Source organism: Perissodus microlepis, chromosome 12 (genome assembly GCF_051167445.1).
Source record: "Perissodus microlepis isolate ML-2025 ecotype Zambia chromosome 12, ASM5116744v1, whole genome shotgun sequence".
In the NCBI taxonomy this organism is placed as follows: Eukaryota; Metazoa; Chordata; class Actinopteri; order Cichliformes; family Cichlidae; genus Perissodus; species Perissodus microlepis.
The window spans coordinates 33771914-33791063 of record NC_140472.1 but is presented as its reverse complement, the minus strand read 5'-3'; the positions used below and the strand labels follow the sequence as shown (position 1 = coordinate 33791063).

Here is a 19150-nt window from a genome sequence, read left to right as displayed (position 1 = left end):
TTCTGGAGTACTTCGGGAGATTTGGATTCCTGAATGTTTTAGCTGTGATGTAGATTCCAAGCACAAACTTGGGCAGTGGCAGCCTTTGAAATATCGACTATAACTATCCTGGATCAGTCTTCAACAGTTATTGATTTGAAACACGTTAAACCAAACCGAAGTGAGACAAACTGCTGATCTAACCTTCATTTCATCTCTCAGCTCGAGTTTTCCTGAATTGGGGAAAACCCCGGTCCATGAAAACCACCTGACGGCTCGTTGGCCCGCCCACACCCCCTCAGTCCTGCCCCACCTGCAGCTTTCCACACAGCTGCTTGCTGATGGTGAGTCCACTCACCGACACTGAAAGAGGATTTTGGAGACGAAAGCTAAAAGGCTCTAAGCTCCACATCCAGCGGCTGCCCTGCGCTGTAATCAGTCAAGCGGAATTTAGCCCCTCTCATCCAGCGGTACGTCTCGGACTGCTGTAGGTGAAGAAGCGAGGGATGCTCGCAGGGTCCTTGAACGCCACAAATAAGTTCACAAAGCGGGCAGAAAGAGGACTCGCCTGTTGATTCGGGCTCTAGTTCATTTCGGGAATATTTGAGTGGCACACTTTTCATCTCTATGGCAAAGTTCTTGGCTGAATTACTGGGATGCACACTTCCCGACAAGGGCACCCCTCCTTTGTTCGAGGTAAGGAGGCTTTAATGACTTAAACCTCTATGACCATTGTGTTTTCTTGAACGATTAAATGTAGTGCTTAAATGCAATTGGAAGAGTGACAATGAGTTTGCATTCGTGGATACAAATGTAGGGTACAGACTCAGTGGCACTCCGTGGATTCTCTATGGCAACAAGAGGCTGAGGCTTTGTTCATCAGAATGATTGACAGTTGCTATGCCGTAAAATACTTCATTAACAGTGGTCCCTGCGGGTTTTACTGACGCCGCTCTGCATTCCACACACACCTTTTTCTTTCAGTGACAGTGCGAATTGCCCAGCACACAGCCTCGGGGTGTGGATTAATACGCATTATTTGCGCCTTTACGCTCATGGATGGATACTGTAGTAGTCCCAGAATATCAGCTCACGAGTGTCATACAAATAATTTTTTCTGCGATTTTACTTATGAAAATAATTTTACAAGAGTATGATTATTGACACAGTGGCGAATGTGGTGCCACGAAGGGGTGTCTTGTACGAAATGGCTTAGACTCGATTGCATTTGGGTCAGTGTGCCACACGCTGTGTGCACGCTGACACACACACACACACACACACACACACACACACACACACACACACACACACACACACACCCCTGTGCTGTACTTGCTTGGCTGAGTTTTGCTCCTTTTCACTGCTGTTGTCATTATTTTGTAGAAAGAAAAGTTGTTGATTATTAGTCACTAGTTGCCATGTGCAGAGCAAGGATGCACCGATCCACCGTGTTCCAGTTGCAATTTGATAGCTTGGATTTTAACATCTGTCGGATCTGAATACCAATCCGATACCAGTGTTCATTTATTAACAGGTCTCTTCTCAACTGTTGGGAAGAGACTGGGACTCATTATTTTTATGTTAACAATGCAAAATATAATGTGACACATTTCCTGAATTCATTGTAAGATAGTAAATGAGATGGTCTTAAATAAAATTAAAACAATGCACAAATGTATTTAAGTTATTTACAAAGTTTATTTGCAGTGATGCCATTTCGGCTCAGTGTGAGAGATTATTATTTACAGTCAGGCTGTAAACAGGAGACACACAGGAGCACCTGTGAGCTGCTCACACACACCTTTCATTACCGTTCAAGTTGACTTGATCACACTGAAGTCAGAAACCACTGCAAACATATACAAATATTAAATACAAAATGACTCCAAACTACTGCCATGTTGTCATCTTCCTCTGAACTATGCAAACTCTCTAACTCATGACCTGCTGCTGGTGCAAGAATTATTTTTGTCTTTGTGTTTTTTTTAGTTATTGTTTTTTTTTTTTCCACTTTAGTGATCATTATAATTTCATCTTAGTTTTTATTGTTGCAAAATATTTCGTTTTGCTTGAGTCTTTATTAGTTTGACTGTTAGCTTTAGCCTTTTTTAAATATTATTACACTGCTCATAAAAATTAAATGAACATTTTAAAATCACAGATCTGAAAGAAAACAGCTACTGAAGCAGGGCTGATGGTTTCCATGTGGGGAAAACCACATCAGGGACATTGGCGTAGAGTATGGCACATGGGTCCCATACAGATTAATCACAAACAAATGATCAGTGCAGACACAGCAGTACATTTGTTGAACCCTAAATAAAAGCATGACGCTTCTGTTTAACATACCAGTCTCTGGATACTTGACAAAGGATGTGTTAGCCCACTGAAACAGAATTTCCATCGCTCTGTAACGATTATGTCATTTTGTTTTCTATATTACAGATTGTTGCCAAAAGGGAAATTTGTGTGCATGAATGGTAACACCAGTTCAGATTGCATGATGTTATTTAATAATGTAATACTTGTGTCTGATTCCACTGATGAAAATGTTTTCAAAGGAAATACAATTCATCTCAGTAGATGTGATTTGTGTCTTTGGGACCTGACGGTTATTGCATCATACCAGCTCTAAATTAATAACAATTTCTGATTCTCGTCCCGCACGTACACACGTCAGCTGTAATCCACAACCGCCATGGGATTGCTAATCCATCGGGCATCATCTCAATCTGTCTAACATGGACTGTGTAAGAAAAAATATTAAAGTAATCCCAGAAATGTGTCAGGGGATCATCATCATGACTTCTGGGAAAATGAAATGATGACCTCTGTACGGCTTTACAGGGGACAAAGATTAGATTCATGGACGGTTATATAAAGCCTTATTTCTAATTTCACCTTTATACCATGAATTTGTTGAATACATGCACTGTGGACTGTTCCTATCAGGCAGCATGCACTTACTGCTTTACAATCTGAAGAGCTCTAGTTGGATAGCATGAAGCGGTGGAGAAGCACAGTGTAGAGAATGTGAGGTATGAATATGAAGTGCATTCATACAGTTTTAGGAATGAGCCTGGGGTCTCTGTGCCTCCATGCTTAAGTATCCTTGGGCAAGACACTGAACACCAAGTTTCTCTCTGATGGGTCAAATGTGTGAATGTTTGATAAAAAGCACTTAAGCACAGCAAAAAGTGTGAACAGGTGAATGAGGCATGTTGTAAAGCACTTTATAAGAACCAGTCCATATGTCATCTATAAAAATCAAAAGCCTTACCTGCCTTACCAAAACCCACTGTGACTGTTTGAGCTCAGTTTATGGTCACCACATTGGCTGTTATACTGGTGCTTTAGGTGTGGCTGACATGCTGCAGTATGCTTCTGGACAATAGCTGCTGATACCCAGAACAAACCTCCACATCAGGGCTCGTATATGAGTAGAAGAATCAAAAAAGGAAGGTTTTCCTCAGACGGCCTCGCTTTTCTTGCGGCTACAGCATCTCCCTGTCAGTGTCTGGTTATGTCTGTGTTCCTGCACTGATAAGCCAAATTGTAAAAGAGTGACCTGCTTGTGCGCTTGTGTTACCAACACAGCTACGTCTCTCCTGCCAAGTTACACTGGCGAGCATAAACAGGACACTACACTGTGTGCTCTGCAATCCGCTCACAGATCTCAGACATCGGCTGTTTGAAGCTGACCTGTATGTTGTGTTAAGGTTCATTTCTACTGAACAGTTTTTGAGTTGAAGACTCCACTGTTTCTAAACCCAAAGGCAGTGTGTCAGTTATCTGTTTTTTTTTTTTTCTCCCAAAATTCACGGGGTTGTACAAAGTGAATTTAACACCCCGGGGTGAGACTGTTAGTGCAGACCTGCCCTGTAACGTCCTGAGGTGTCTGAAGAAGAAATATCTGTAGAAATGACCTGAAGTGTGACATGCCGACACACTCTTTGCTCACACACCTGCTCACCTCAGTGGATAACTTCCACACTTCCTGTCCATTTCCTAGAAATAAAGCTGAAAAACCCATGTTGTGACCCTGGAGCACAACAGAGCTTCCACTCAGAGATCGGAGCAGAAAGAGGTCGCAGCCGCATTAGACGATCAAATCAAGGCTTTTAATACTTTTTTTTTTTTTACCCCACTGACATAAAAATACAGTAAAATTTTTAGTTTGTGTAATTAAAGCAAAGAAAAAAATATTCTCAAAGCAGGTGATGTCAGTCAAAGAGGGTTAAAAATCTCACAAAAGCTACAAATTTGATTCTTGGAAAATACTCGAGCAAGATATTTTTTATAGAAGAACGTGAGCACATTGTGAGTATAAATACTTCCAGAGGCTTCCAGAGCAATATCAACTGATAGGCTGAAAGTAAATGATGAAGACGTAAAGTTCTCCTCTTTTTTTTTCTGTACTTCTTTTAAGAAATGACATCACACATTTTATTGTGTAACACTTTGTGCTTGTGGAGTTATGTTTAGTTATTCACAGATTAGTAACGAAATCAGGCTGCAGCTGTTTAAAGTCTGACAGATGCTCTTTAATGTGGTTAATTAGTTGCTAAAGGCTAACTGAACATTAGTGAATATGTGACTCAGCGAATATGTTTCTATACTCAGAATAGATGCTATCCTTATTGGCTGATGTTAAGTTTCACATTTTCACAGAAAGTTTAGAAAAAATAAGCATTTTTTTACCCTAAAAATAAAGTATTTGGTCTTTTTTTTTCTTTAAATTGCTTTATTTCTGCAAACTCTGCCTTCATTATTACTTTACCTTGTACTTCTTCAGTGCATTTGTGAGATTTCGTACTTTATTCTTTGTCTCACAGTTACCACGTCGTCATTCACTCACGTAAGAGATGTTTCTGCTGCCAGGCTTCCTCTCTCTTTTCTCTCTCTCTGGCTTTCTTTATTCTCTGCAGCCTTTCAGCATAAAGCTTTATTCTTGCTAGGCAGCTTGTTTTTAAAGCAGAATTCATCTTTCAAAGGGTAAAGAAAAAGATTAACATCACTGTACTCTCAGGGCCTCGCTGTGGGTTTGAAAAGATGTCAAGACATATAAATCCAGAGAAATACGAAGAAGAAGAGGAAAGTTTGTGGAAAAATACACAGTGTGAGGGGCAAGATTGCATCAGTGAACACATGAAGGGTTCAAAGTACATCTACTATATGGTCAGTGCTTTTAAAGAAAGGGGGGGGGGGGTCTCACTCACAAGTGTAGTAAGTTAGCAAAAAATGGGAAGAGTACATGCAGATTAGATTCACATAATTATCAACTATGGTTATAAAATTCACAAAGGTTTAGCTACTGAATTAGCGAAATACAGCATGGCATAACTGGCTGATTTTGAGACAAGCGGTCGTGGTGGATGACTGGATGAATGTGAGATTTTTCTTTCATTCACAAAGGGAGCTCATCCATCTGAGACAGAACTTATACAAGCTGTGTTCAGCTGATAGACCGGTCCGGTTAAGGTTAGCTTGTTGCGGTGTGGAGATGGCAGTAGACGGGTAAAAATCCTAACAAAAGATGAGAAATGCTTCTCCGGGTAACGCCAGTTGTCTTATTCACATGCTGTGTGTCGCTTAGTGGTTCACTAACTTTGGCCAAGCAAGTTCAACATACCAATGATGTAAATTCATCATCAGACGGTGAGTAGCAGGGTCGTTCCTGTACCTGCGCAGGGTAAAGGAGTGACGACTCAGCCTTGGTGTCCAGCTGTCTGCGTCCACAATACATTATAATCAAGGCTTTACTCTAACATCAGTGCTCAGGTGGTGTGTGTGTGTGATTAAAAATGCTGCCAAGTAGTAATATAAGGCATTAAAATGTTGTAAAATGTTGAAGAGTGCCATATAGCTAATCATTTTGAAGGACATCTCTTTTTTTAGTTTGTGAAAGGTTGTCTTTAAAAGCAGTCCTATTACCATCATTGCACCAAAGTCTAAGAGATCTTACAAGAAAGGTGGCACTGTTTTCTGGACCATTTCTGGTCAGGAGATGAAGTTTTGTCAAGCTCTTACTGGTGAGACCACATTTGAAAAAACAAACCAAAGGTTACTTTGCTATCCTGTGATACACAGGCCTCAGACGCATGATTGACCACTTAGCTGAGGTCACGGACCTCTGGAGAGCAGCGTGCAGTCACTGAGGCTAAGATAGAAGATGCTCAATGTCCACTAAATGCAGAGCTGCCTCTTTACATCAGTGTGTAGTTCTCAGTCTGTATGTGGATCAATACAGGATGAAAGAGATGCAGATGAGGCGAGTAAACTCTTTAGGATTGCAATGGTTAATTAGATGATTAGTATTAATTATTATTTAGGAAAAACCTGCTGATGTCAGCTGTCCATTAACAGCTGGAGGAAACTCCCATGTTACTGTTGATTCACGAGGAACAGGTTTCCAGATGCAGCACCTTACCTGTAACTGTCTGAGGAGAGATTCAGGCTAAAATAGTAGTAATAATAGTGCCAACTTCATTGTGTGGCAGCAAAAGAGGCCTGTCAGTTGCAGCAATTACATCTTATAATACACTTTTAAAGGGTATAATAGCCCCTTAACTGAACAGTAATATTCTAAATGGCTGCCAATATGTCAAATTAGCATTTGAGGGCCGAGATTTTGAAGAGAATTTGTAGGATGATTTTTCTTTTCCTGTCTTAATTGATTTCGGTACAGTTTTCTTGGAGCTGGTAACAATCAGCTTTTAGTGGGAGTGTATCTTCCAGATGGGCTTCATCATGGCAGGCAGTGCTTGATCAAAAATAGCTGTGGATAATAGGAAAGCTGGTCGCTCTCATGTTTGGCACATTTGGAGGAAACGCAGCTGAAGGCTCTCTGATAACAGTCTTCATCAAACACAGTCGTTCCTCTGGCACGCAGGAAAAGACCTCGCTGATTAGCAGCTGGGTTTGACTGACGTGGCGCTGTAAAGCTATCTTCAGCTGAATTACTGTCTTCTGCAGTGAGTTGACCTTATTGACCAGACTCACATATAAGGAAACAAACATGTGCATATACACTTTAACTGTTATTTAACCAGGAAGTGAAGTGTTGAGATGAAGAATCTCTGCTGCAAGTGCGTGGGCCTAAAACCCACCACAGTTTTTGGATGGCAGGAGAAACTTGGATTGTTGGAGTCTTGGAGAGAATCTGCACGAGGACAACGTGACAAATAATGAGTAAAGTAATCAGATTACTATTGCAAAAAGTAATTCGATTACTGTTACTTTCCCATAAGCACACTGCGTTACTGCGTTACTAAACCGTGATTTTGCTTGTGAGAGTGTCTCATGACAATGACTTACGAGCTTGCGACGTCCATGGCAGCAACAGACGTGTGAGTGCGGGAGAGAGTACGACCATGCTGCGTTTAAAGCGTGGAAGTACTCACATTACTTTGAGTTTGATGCCGTAAAAAGGGACAAAGACATCAGCGTCCGCTGTACGCTCTGCGTGGGAAGAAAACGTCTTTCTACAGCGAAAAATTAAACTTCAAATCTGCACGCTGCCACGGGAATGTGACATTCACAGAGAAATCCCCGGATCCCCCCACTGACATGACCGCTGCAGCACCGGGCAAACCTCCACCTGCCCCACTCCTGCTAAACAGGTGACAATAGATTTAAAAGCGACACGACGTAGTGCTGCTGAATCTTTGATTTTATTTATTTATAGCATCTATTGAGTGTAAACACAAAAAATAATTTTATTTGCTGGAATATGCAGAAAAAAGGTTTAAATGTTAAAATTCTTTAAGTCAAAGACAGTTTCATATAATTAATTTTTTTGCTTGATGCAATGTGCATAAAGTTAAAAGATTAAAACGAATGAAACATTTTTTAAAAATAAACTTTTTCATTTGATTTAGTTTAATATGATGGATTATGCAGAAAAAATAAGTTCAGGTTGTATGTCATGTTTTTAAAAAGTAACTAAGTAATAAAGTAACTAATTACTTTTGAAAACAAGTAATCATTAAAGTAACAGAGTTACTTTGTTGGAGAAGTAATCAGTAATTAGTAACTAGTTACTTTTTTCAAGTAACTTGACCAACGGCGTTTACCGAGAAGCGTGCATTGTGTTGTCGTCCTTTCTGACATTTTATTCACGGCTAAAAGGTCCGGAGTTTGAATCCCTGGCCACCCAGAGAGTGTGTACAGAGGTCAGGATCAAGGCCTGGATGTTTTCCCGTAGACATGGAAAAAATCGTCCCCATTGGCTTCACTTTTCAGACCTGGAAGCTATATTCATCTTTCATATTATGTCCTATGACCGGGTCACAGGTGTGGGGCCAGTGGTACTCCTTTTCCCAATCCAGTTGAAGACTGTTGATAGAACAGGTTGGAAACGAGTTCGTGTGCTATTGGTAAAAATCATCAGCAACGACTGCTCGGAGTCTTCACGGTTGTGTGAGCAGCTTATGTATTTTAAGTGATGTTTGTGATTTATTGCTGTTGATTGTGCAGTTTCTCCTGCTTTGTTGAAAACACTTGTCATTGCGACTTTGTTTTGGGACGCAGCATCAGTTCTGCGCTTCCCCCACATGATGCATGTCTGTCTTTGTGCATAAGGAACTTTCACTGTGATGCACTTTAGTAATGACACTGCAGCGAAACACGATATCTGCCTCACGTCTCACTAAGTGAGTCTGTGCTGATGACTTATCCTTTATGTCACCATTTTCACTTTTTGTTATGGTTGTGTTAAAACCGTGATTTCCTTTAAGCGATGGTGTCACGTGCACAGTCAGTCCAAACACATTATATACTCCTTGCAAATGCGTTTCAAATGACTTTGCGGACGGGAATGTTTTGGGCCTCTTATCGAAGCAAAGCGAGCTGAGAAAACATGATCTGATCCAAACTATAAAACCTGACAGCCACTTAAAAGTTTTCTGTCCTCTCCCGGCATCTGCATTTATAAACAGTGACATTCAGAAGGAGGCAAAGTTCAGACTGAACCCAAATGAGCGTGGCATTTCCACAAATGTGATATTGTAACACAGTAAGAAGGTTTTAGTCAACCAGAGCTGGGAACTGGTGGCAGACTGATTTTAGGCTTTTAGTTTATAAGCATCATTCAGGCTAAAAACTAGAAGTAAAGATAAATCCACCAACAGTAAAAGCTTTTTTTAGCTAAAGGGTTAAAATGTGGAACGGTTAAAAAGAAAATACTGATGGCAGAACATCAACTCAGTTCCATTTGCTTTTAGTAAATGAAAGCTGGGTAAAGGCTGCCCAGTATCTTTAGACCGATGTTAATGGTTGTCATAGTGATGGAGGCTTTTTAAAGTTTTTATATTTAGGATTACCTTGGATCTCTTGAATTATGAGGCTTGGGAGCCTATCAAAGACAAAAGCTGAATCACCTCCCAACAAAGTATTATTATTATTATTATTATTATTATTATTCCTGAAAGGAGTGAGTAACAGTGCATACTGCTCGATGACACAGTCAGCATCAGTGTAGCACAACTAACCGTACCCATCTTAAGCTGTCTCACAGCTTTTCGTGTCACAAAATCAAACCCATTAATTTCTGTTCATGAACATTAATTTTTCTTCTTTTTTCTGCTCTGTTCGTTTTGCCCCATTATTTTTTCATTGACCTGAACATGATTTTCACACCTTTCTTATATTTATTTATCTGTGTCCATGTAGATAAAGTGAAGATTTCTAATGTCTGCAGGTGGGCAAAGCAGGACACATGATTTACTCGTCACTTTTAAAGCACATGTGAGTCTGGCTCTTAGTTAATGAGCAGAAATGTTGACCCCCAGTAGGAAGACGTTTGCATGCTTCCTACTGGGGTAGGAAGCATGCAAACAGGTAGGAAGCTTGTGGCTGTTCCAAAGTCGAGGCTTAAAGCTAATGATGTGGAACAGCATTTCCTGCAGCATTTCCTGATGAGCTCAGGCTCTCTTGATTTCATGTGAGGTTGTTTTCGTCTAATCTCTTTAGTCTGTTTCATTCTGTCTTTTATTTGGTTGTAATAAGGCAGAGTATCAAAGTGCTGGTTTCATAGTCTGACCATCAGAGCAGCACATACGTTACATACAGTACTGTCTACAGCACGTGTAGCAGAGGAGCATCATAGCTGAGCAGATGATGGGGTGGTGTTTTCAAGATGAGCTCCTAGGGCAGTGGTTCTCAAAGGTTTCACAATGAGCACCACCTCATAAAATATGTCTCTTAGAGTACCACCCTTATAACTGATATTAAAGTACAGTAGTATAGGCCTATTTAACACCACATACAGTTTACACGAGACAATTTTATTTCTTATATGAATGTTATTTATTTTCACTGTCATAAACAGGATGTGACGAGTGATAATAATAACAGCTGTACTGCATTAAAACATTCACAGCCGGTGGGATATCCAGTCTTTAAGTGATGACGTATGAACCCTGTTTCTGGGGCCAAACTACTCTGCGTTTATTAAGGCTGTTGTGTTTTTAACATGTTTTAATGCTTTATATCTTCTATTTAATCTGAACAAGCCCCTAAAAACAGTCAGTGATCACTGTCGGCCTCTCTTGGTTTATATTAGCATTCATCCTCCAGCTACACTGTGCTTATATTATGCTAACCATAGCTGTGTAGCTAGCAACCATGTAGCACATTGTTATATACTAGCTAGTCCAACTTCAGTAACCCTACAAATGTCACTGCTGTTTAGTTTCCTGTCTTCATTTATGTTGGAAGTGATAGCAGAGCTGGATGTTTTAATTTTTCAGAAATCCCTAAATCAGAACATGCTATATTATTTAATCTTAATTTTTTTTGGAGACTTCCTGCATACCATTAGAGGGAGCCCACGTACCACAGTTTGAGAACCACTGTCCTAGGGTAATAAACAGCAACTACCAAAATTGTTATCAACCCCAAAAGATCCCACATGAGACACACTCGAGTTTAAATCACAGTGATTTCAATCTGTAGTGGGCACTATTAACCAGCCAGTTGTCACTTGAACATTCAGATTAATATAAAAATTGGAGACATTCCTGGTTTGTTTTAAAACACAAGTAAATGAGCTGTATCTTTTATAGCAATGTGAGAGTTCCTAAAACGTTCACAGAGTGGGTTGTTCCCCCCACTTTCCATTATGTCCACCGTATGTTGTTATTCTAGCATCCCTTTCCAGTTTCCAGTTACCACATGATTCATATCCAACATCATGCTTTTAAAGACTTGTCAGAAATAATTACTGTCATGGAATTAAACATTAAACAAATCCATGCAACTGAATCTCAGCAGAGGAAGCTTTAGACTTCACTGACAGGGAACGCAATCTTTTGAACACATTAACACACACAGCTGTGCAGCTCACTCCCACTATAATTATATACTGGACAGTAATAGCAGATAAATCTGCATACTGCAAGAGATGTGGATGTTTTTGCAAGGCAACTATGCGTTTCCCAACTGATGGTGTGACCACAAGGGGGCGATGTGTAACATATAACCAAGTGCTGCTTGCTGCTTAATTAATGCCAGCGTGTGGTCCTTAAAGAGTGAAGACAGGACTGTGGTATCGTCAGTGACTCACAGACAAAACAAGCATTAAATCCACGACTGCATTACCTGTTTATTGATCCGGGAAAGAAAAAGAACACATTCATATGAGAACAGAGTGGATTATTGTACTCATTAAATAATGAGTGGGGTGCAGCATCAGCAGAAGGCAAATTACAACTGAAAACATGGTCTGTGTTTAAACTCGGATGGTACAGAATACATATTTTACGGTAGAGAAGGGAATTAATGAGGCTGCTGATGGTTGGGAGAAGATGAAATGATGCAGATTCACACTATCACATGGACAACTGGCCATTTATTCACTTTGTTTGGTAATATTGTAGAATAAACTAAGGACGTGAAGCTACACAGCTGTAACAGCTACACAATATAAAAGAGAGAGTGTTCATTGGTTGGGATTATGTTATCTGGCTCAGGGCTCTTACTATCATTGAGAACAAATCTCTTTTTGATCAGTCGGTCAAAAATCTAGTCCTTTGTCAGATCGGGTGGGGGAACCTGCACAAAAACAGGCTGCTTATATCAGCGTGGACGCGAGAGGAGAGACAATAAGGAGACGAGGAAAGGAAGGGAAGGGCAAAGGGGAGGAAATACTGAGTCAGGGAATGGAGAGATGAGGAGTTTCACACGGCAGTTTTGGGCGTCACCAGCTGCCACTCATTCTATAAGCAATCTGTCACTGGGCTGATGGGGGCAAAGTGCCTTGCTCAGTGGTCCTGCAGCCTGTGATTTCAGTTCACCTGGAAGGGGTTTGATCTTGAGATCCTCATTGTGTGATATTCTCTTGTCTTTCCAGACCTCTGCCATGCTGCCCTTTTAAGCTTGATTTTAGTAAATGCAAATGAAGTATGATACCTTCACACTTCCCGCTATGTAAAAATATTCATTTAACTTCAGTAGATTAAGTAGGCTTTTTATTTTCTTTAGGGTTAGGGCTACGGTTCATTTGATTGGACCTGGGCATTAACAGCTAATAGGTTAACTGTAGAAAAGGTTGTATTTATTGTTTATGTCCTAGAAATGAGAAAGCCTGGGGTAGGGAAACCACAGCTGAGGTGTAATGTTAACAAGACTCCCTCATCCCTGTTTCTCTGACAACAAAGACTAGTGGCAATCAGCGATTTTACGACAGAATACCTGCATGAATATTCTGTCAGTGGTTCGATGCAACATTTCCTTTTATACACAGCTAAACACACGCTACATGTCAGCGAAGCTTCTCAAAGGCACATTTTCAGATTGATATTCATGTAATCAGATTCATTTCAGTTTCAGGGGGTCCTTTTGTCCCTCTGTGGGGGGATACTCCCACTAGGTTTATATCTGGGACTCTCCACCATTTGACCTTAGAACTGAAGAAGCTTCTCGGATGAGAGGTGAAACGTCTTCAAGTAAACTTAAAGAAGTCCAGACGCTTTTCTTTGCAAGCTCCTTTGACTACGATGACCTGGATGACTGAGAACCTTCACAGACATTTCAGTTTCATGTTTCCTACTCTGCTGAGAATTAATTGAAACGATACTGGGCTGAACCTTGATGTGGACTGGCAAGCTGTCCAGAGATTACCCTGTCTCCCACCCTGCATGAGCCAAGATGGGTTCCAGCACCACCGAAATTGCTGTAAAAGCTGAGTTCAGTTGTACATTTGCAGCACGTCCCATGAATCAAACTGCAGTAGCAGAAACTTGATGGACTCGGTGAAGGTTTGAGTTAGCTTTGATGTTCTTAATCAGTTCAGTAGCTGAACTTTCAAAGAGAAAAGTTGGTGGATAACAAATGAAATCCCATATGCAGAAATTATTCCCTAAAAACTGCGACGAGCGCTACACTTTTCTTTAACAGCTGCATTGTAAACACGAGGTAACTTGATGAGGTGAAGCAAAATTCATTTTGGAGGAAAGTCTTTGGTAGATTCCTCTGCCAGTGTAGCATGCATCTTAACTCTGTGCAAATATGCTTTTGGCTGCTGTTTGATTCCAGGAGAATCATTCACATGAATAGCAATGAGATACTCTGGATGCACTCTGCATTCAGGAAGAGGATACCCCCTGCCATTCATATGCACACAACAGCGTCTCATACAAGGCCTCATCGGCAGTCTCACACACAGAACCGTTTACCAAAACAGCTACTGCATACATATGCACTTATACATCTCTAGATGGGCACAATAGCAGAGGGGGGGTCTCTCGTCAATATGTGCATGTTAATATAACCTCAAGTCTCCGTGCACGCAGTGAGAAAATTTAAATGCTGTGCAAAGTGAGATTCAAGGCTGAGAGGAGTGTTGTGGGGAAAAAATATTTTTTTTGTGACTAGTCAAAATCTGCAAACAGATGTGACACTAAAACCACGAACATGCAAGAGTGTGTGAGTGTTTGAGGTGTATTTGCTCTAACGAGCACAGGCCCAATAGTACAAGCTTCGATAAACTGTCTTTCTAGTCAGCAGTTAAGCTTTTTTGGCTCTGGATAACTCCGAGGTGTGAATGTAAGATACTGTTACACAAGCGGCAAGAAATTGCCTTGAAAATTGGTGGAAGAAACTCATGAAAGAAGCAGAATGTAGCAAAGAGGCCTGTACTATGAAGCAGAATTTCAGATTAGAGATCAACAGGTATGAAATCACCTTCTAGTGACCAATCAGCTCTCCAGAAAATAGTGTCACTATTCCTGGAAGATTCCTCAGACATCTGTGCACAGCTGGACTTTATATCAAACTTAAATTACGCATACGGTTGAATTCTGTTTTTGAATTTATTCTATACTCTCAGACTGTTCAACACCACTGAGTCTGCAGCTGGGAACATAAAAACTAAAATGGTCTTTAAACATTAATTTAATTAAACACTTGTTTATAACCCATTAGTGTCTTAATGATGGAGTTGTGATATCCATGAATCTGTTCACTTACACAGTCGGCTTTCCTTCCTCCCCTCTCTCAGATAGGCTGTACTTCATTAGTACAGTGGTTCTTTTTCAGTCTTACTGATCAGAGCACTTAAACTGCACATTAAATTTACAGTGCTTTTCCTCTCACATGCACTCATACGGCTGTGTCATCTGCTGCTGCTGGGTTGCTTTCAGTCTGCATCATGTGTTTAATCTCCTCATATTTTCCCCATAGTTTCATCTTCCTTCAAAAAATCAGCCACATTCTTACCACTACATTTAGCAATAACTGTGATTGGTTGGCTGCTGCCACCTCTTTCATGTAAACGTGCAGGGGAAGCTGTGGGTTAACGCAGCGAGTTGATAGGCTGGAACGCAGTCATAGTAAAGAGCCCAGGTGTTTTATATGGGCTGGGGAACATAAGAAAAAACGGCATAATTTACAAGATGATTACTGTATTTGGTTTGACTTGAAACTATTGACTTGAGCCCATAAAGCCATCAGTGTTTACTGAGGTCACAAAACAAGGAAGCCAAAGGGCGTATAGATTAATATGCAAAATATGGTGTAATGTGACCAAAGCATTGCAGCTCTAGAGCGCAGACCGCTGTTACCTTGACATCAGACTTAGCTAATTTGACAGTGAAGCATTTTTTTTTTTTGTTTTGTTTTTGTAATCTTTCTTTCTCAAGCAGTAGTGTTGTTGGTTTCAGCTGACAGATGCCCTCCTCACCCTGACTATGCCTTCATGCCAAGCACGTGGACACAGCTCTCACTGTGGTTATACAAGGTCTAGCAGCAGGCCTGGAGCCCCATGCTCCCATAATACACCCCGCAGCTGGAAGCTGGTCGTGAGTCTTCTCCAAGTCTACAAGACACACGTGATAGACGGACTACCCATAAAGCCCACAAAACTGCAACCCCCCACACTCGCCACCTGATCTCACTCCAGCTGATAGTTGACAGTTGGCAATCCAGCGAAAACCTCAGAAGATGGATGAGACATCTCAAGCTAAAATGTCAGAACCAGAACGTCGCACTGTGCTTGTGATCAGACGGAGAGAACGCAAGGCGATTTTCCCCGTCTTGTCCTTCTGTTTTCATTTTCCTCTCCGTCCCGCGTCTTCACCTCGTCCCTCTGCTTTCATCAAAAAGACATTCAATCATAGGTGCCGCGTCTCTCTCTTCTATGCAGCGTAATATTTCTCTAAAGGTCACGGCAATCATCTGCAGGAGTAAAACAAAAAGGAAAAAGTGTCAGGTATTGGAAACCAAGAATAAACCCCGTTTCATTTGTTTCAGCCTCGGAATAATCGGATTTTCTTTGTCTGACTGTCTCATATTTGTATAATAACTAAATGTAGAGCTCAGTTTTTTTCTGTTCATTAGACTAAGTCTGCCTCAAGAAGCAGAATAATCAGAATACAGTTGATTTTTCACATGGGATTATTATTTTTAGACCTGTTTCTTGTATTTTCTTGTATTTCCTCATTGGTTCAGTTTAACTACTTGGTTAGATTTAGGAAGAAAACATAGTTTATGTATGTCTCAGTTTAACTTTTTTGTGATTTGTGTGTCCACAACAGAGGACATAAATGAGTAGGCTGGGTCTCAGGGGGATATCTGCAGGGGTATTGTTTAGCCACCTTTACCCTTCTCACTCACCGATCGCCTTTCTAACCACGCTCTCACACCTTCTCTCTCAAATGTCCCCACAATCTCCAGACGGTGTAGCTTGTAAAACAAAAGCCAGCTCCTTCTCTGGAAGGTTTACTGCTGCTTCCTGGTTTCCGTCTTTCTGGATCAAATGATGTCTTTGTTGGTTAGAAGGTGCGTGCCTGTGTGAGCGTGGGCTTTTGGTGGCTCTGGGTATGAAACAATAAGTTCTTACATCAAATCATCTGAGGTTTGATTGTGAGAGGTTGGTTTTGTGTATTTAAGGAAAAGTGAGACTCTATATCAAACAATATCTTTGCTGCAGCAGAGAAAATGCTTTCTGTGTGCATGTGGGTAGTGGTGTTTATGGAAGTCTGACTGTGTGTGTTTCACATAAAAAAATCTCAATCTCTAGATCAAATAATGTCTGTCAGTGTTCACAGTGTGTGTATGTGTGCGCTTGTGTGTGTTTGAGGGGCGTGTGTGTGTGTGTGTGTGTGTGTGTGTGTGTGTGTTTCTCTGCATGTGGGAATTCATTATCGTGCTCCTGAGTTTTTTCCTTTGTAAATAACTCCTTTGGGAGCTTCATGTCGAGCCTTTTAAACACTCATTAGGATTCCTTGTTCTGTCGTCCCCTCTGTGAGAAACTCTATGTTCACTTTTAAATACCACTAATGGCTACATTTGTCTTAATGCCTGCAGTTTAAATGCACTCATTTACATTTTGCACTTGCAGCATTTAGCTGACAGCCGGGAGGGAATGAACCCAGTTGCCTTCTCGAGTCGTTTTTTTTAAAGCTTTGTTCGCTTTTTAAGCTTTCTTGTCGGGATCACGAGTCTAACTGTAATATTACTGGCACCCTGCTAGTGGTCACTAGAATGAGTGAAAGCTGATGCCAGCGCCTGAAGTGCAACAGTATGAATACCATACATGCAGAAACAGTGTTTCAAAGTGTATCGAATATCAGTGGGAGAAGTTTGTTTTTATTAAATGAATGCACATCACTGATAAGTGAGTAAGAATTGTGATATGCAACAAAAATCTGAAATTGAAACATTGATGCCAAATGTGAAGTTGGCTGATTATGCAAACTTCTTTTACACCTATCAAGGTGTAAACCATCCAGACTACTTGCTTTAAATACAAAGTCAGCCATTATTGGATAAAAGCTTAAATTCTTGTATATATGCAGGATGTTTTTGCTTTTTTTACATCCCTTATTATCTCACTGTTTCTATTATTGGTGTTTAGTGTGTCAAATGATGCACAATATTTATGGAACCTGTGTTGTGGTTGTGTTTAACTCTGGATGCAAGGCCAAGATGCATAAAAACTTGTTTTTATGCATGTGTGGGCAGGGCCTCAGTCTCATAGCAAACCAGTTCTTTTCATGTGGTTCCGGAAATTTACTCCTACAACTTCAATGTTGGCATTATGGACGGGCCTTCTTAGCTTAGTTGGGCTGATGTGCATTAAAGTCATAGCAATGAAAAACTTTAATTTCCACATTGCGTCATTCCAAGTTATTACTGCTGCCCAGCTTGCTGTTTGGTTAATAGTAGCTTAGTGCATCTGCAGCAATCACAGAAGCATGACTGAAGAGGACACTGGTTTGTGTTTGGGCCAGTGCAAGTCAGACTTTGGGAATCACCTTCATGTATTTTTGAAACTGAAAGGAGATCATTCATCAGCATTCATGGCTGTGTATTGTGTGGGTGCATAAAACTCAATGGGTTCATCTCATGGTGCTGAAACATGAAGTGAACAGAGAAATTACATGTATTTGTGGTAGTGGGCCATAAATAATACTTTATTTATTAATATAAGTGCAAAGGGCCATAAAAAAATACGACCTAGGGCCATGATTGGCCCCTGGGCCAGACTTTGGACATGCCTGGTGTCATGAATGTGGATCTGTTTTGTGTTATCCTTTGCTTCTGTGTAAAATATTGAAAAGGCTTTCAGGTATTTTAAATCAAAAAAGGCAAATACTGTACGCTGAAACACAATTTACTTTTTAATTTTATTGTTAAACCATTTTTGCTTTGTTAAAGTCTACATATAGCAAACTAAATAGAAGAACATGCCGTGGTTTAGTGATATAAAACAATATTTTGTTTGATCCTTTCTTGAGATTCATCATCATATTTTTGTCTCATCCCCTCCCTGCAGTGTCGAAGCCAGCCCCATCTTGGAATGAGGCCTTCCTCCAAACAGCGGGTAGGTAAACACATGAAACGCTTAAATCACTTATTGTTTGTGGTTTGTTTCTCCATGTTCTTCATGCTGTGGGAATAGGGAGTGCACACACACACACACACACACACAGAGCTGACTGTACAAAACATGCCACCGAGTTGGCTCAGCCAACACAAAACAACACGTGCTGATAACTTTGCTGTAAACATCACATGATAAAAACCATCCGAGCACGTACAGATTTACATGGAGCAGTGTTGTATTTTACTACAATCATATCTGTTCTATCAAAAGCATTATGAAAATTTCCCCCAAAAAGTGTTAACATCACAAAGTGTAATTTATTTGGACTGCAGCTCTGTGGGGAAGTGCTCCAGATGAAATTCAAAGTTTGCTCTTGATATTTAAAAGTTCTTTGATGACTTCTGTGGTTAATGGAAACTCTGTTAACTGCCAGATATCTTTGAAGATGGTGTAACACACACTTACACACAAGCATAGTCTGTCTTTGCGGGAGTGAACACCGATGGCCTCTGCTTTGATCTTTCTTCTCTGTTTGACTGCTGCCCACCCCTCCTTTTTTCCATCTTATTATTCTCCATATCATCCTCTCTTTATCTGTTCTATCAACGTTAAATTCAGAAACCTTTAATTAGCACAAATGAGAGTCTTTTTCATTTCTGTTACATCTGTACAAATCAGCGTGGACCGTTTAACCAGACAAATTAGTCGTGTGATTCGTACAGCATGTAAATAACAATCTAGCCACTTGAGCACATTAATGGCCTAATTCTCTCCTTCATTCTTCTTCGTGTGCTTCCCAGTTAATCACAAGCTGTCTGAGAATGCCGCCAAACACATCTT

The 19150-nt window shown here is 40.6% G+C and overlaps 1 protein-coding gene across 1 annotated transcript in view; it reads left to right on the top strand.

The window, feature by feature from the left end:
* The first annotated feature begins 365 nt into the window (after positions 1-365).
* rasgef1ba (RasGEF domain family, member 1Ba) overlaps positions 366-19150 on the top strand; it is a 118125-nt gene continuing 99340 nt past the window's right edge. Inside the window, exons 1-2 of the mRNA XM_084946895.1 lie at positions 366-675; positions 18260-18307. Of these exons, the coding sequence (XP_084803021.1) occupies positions 607-675; positions 18260-18307 (117 nt within the window). The 5' untranslated portion in view covers positions 366-606. The remainder of the gene's footprint in view (positions 676-18259; positions 18308-19150) is intronic.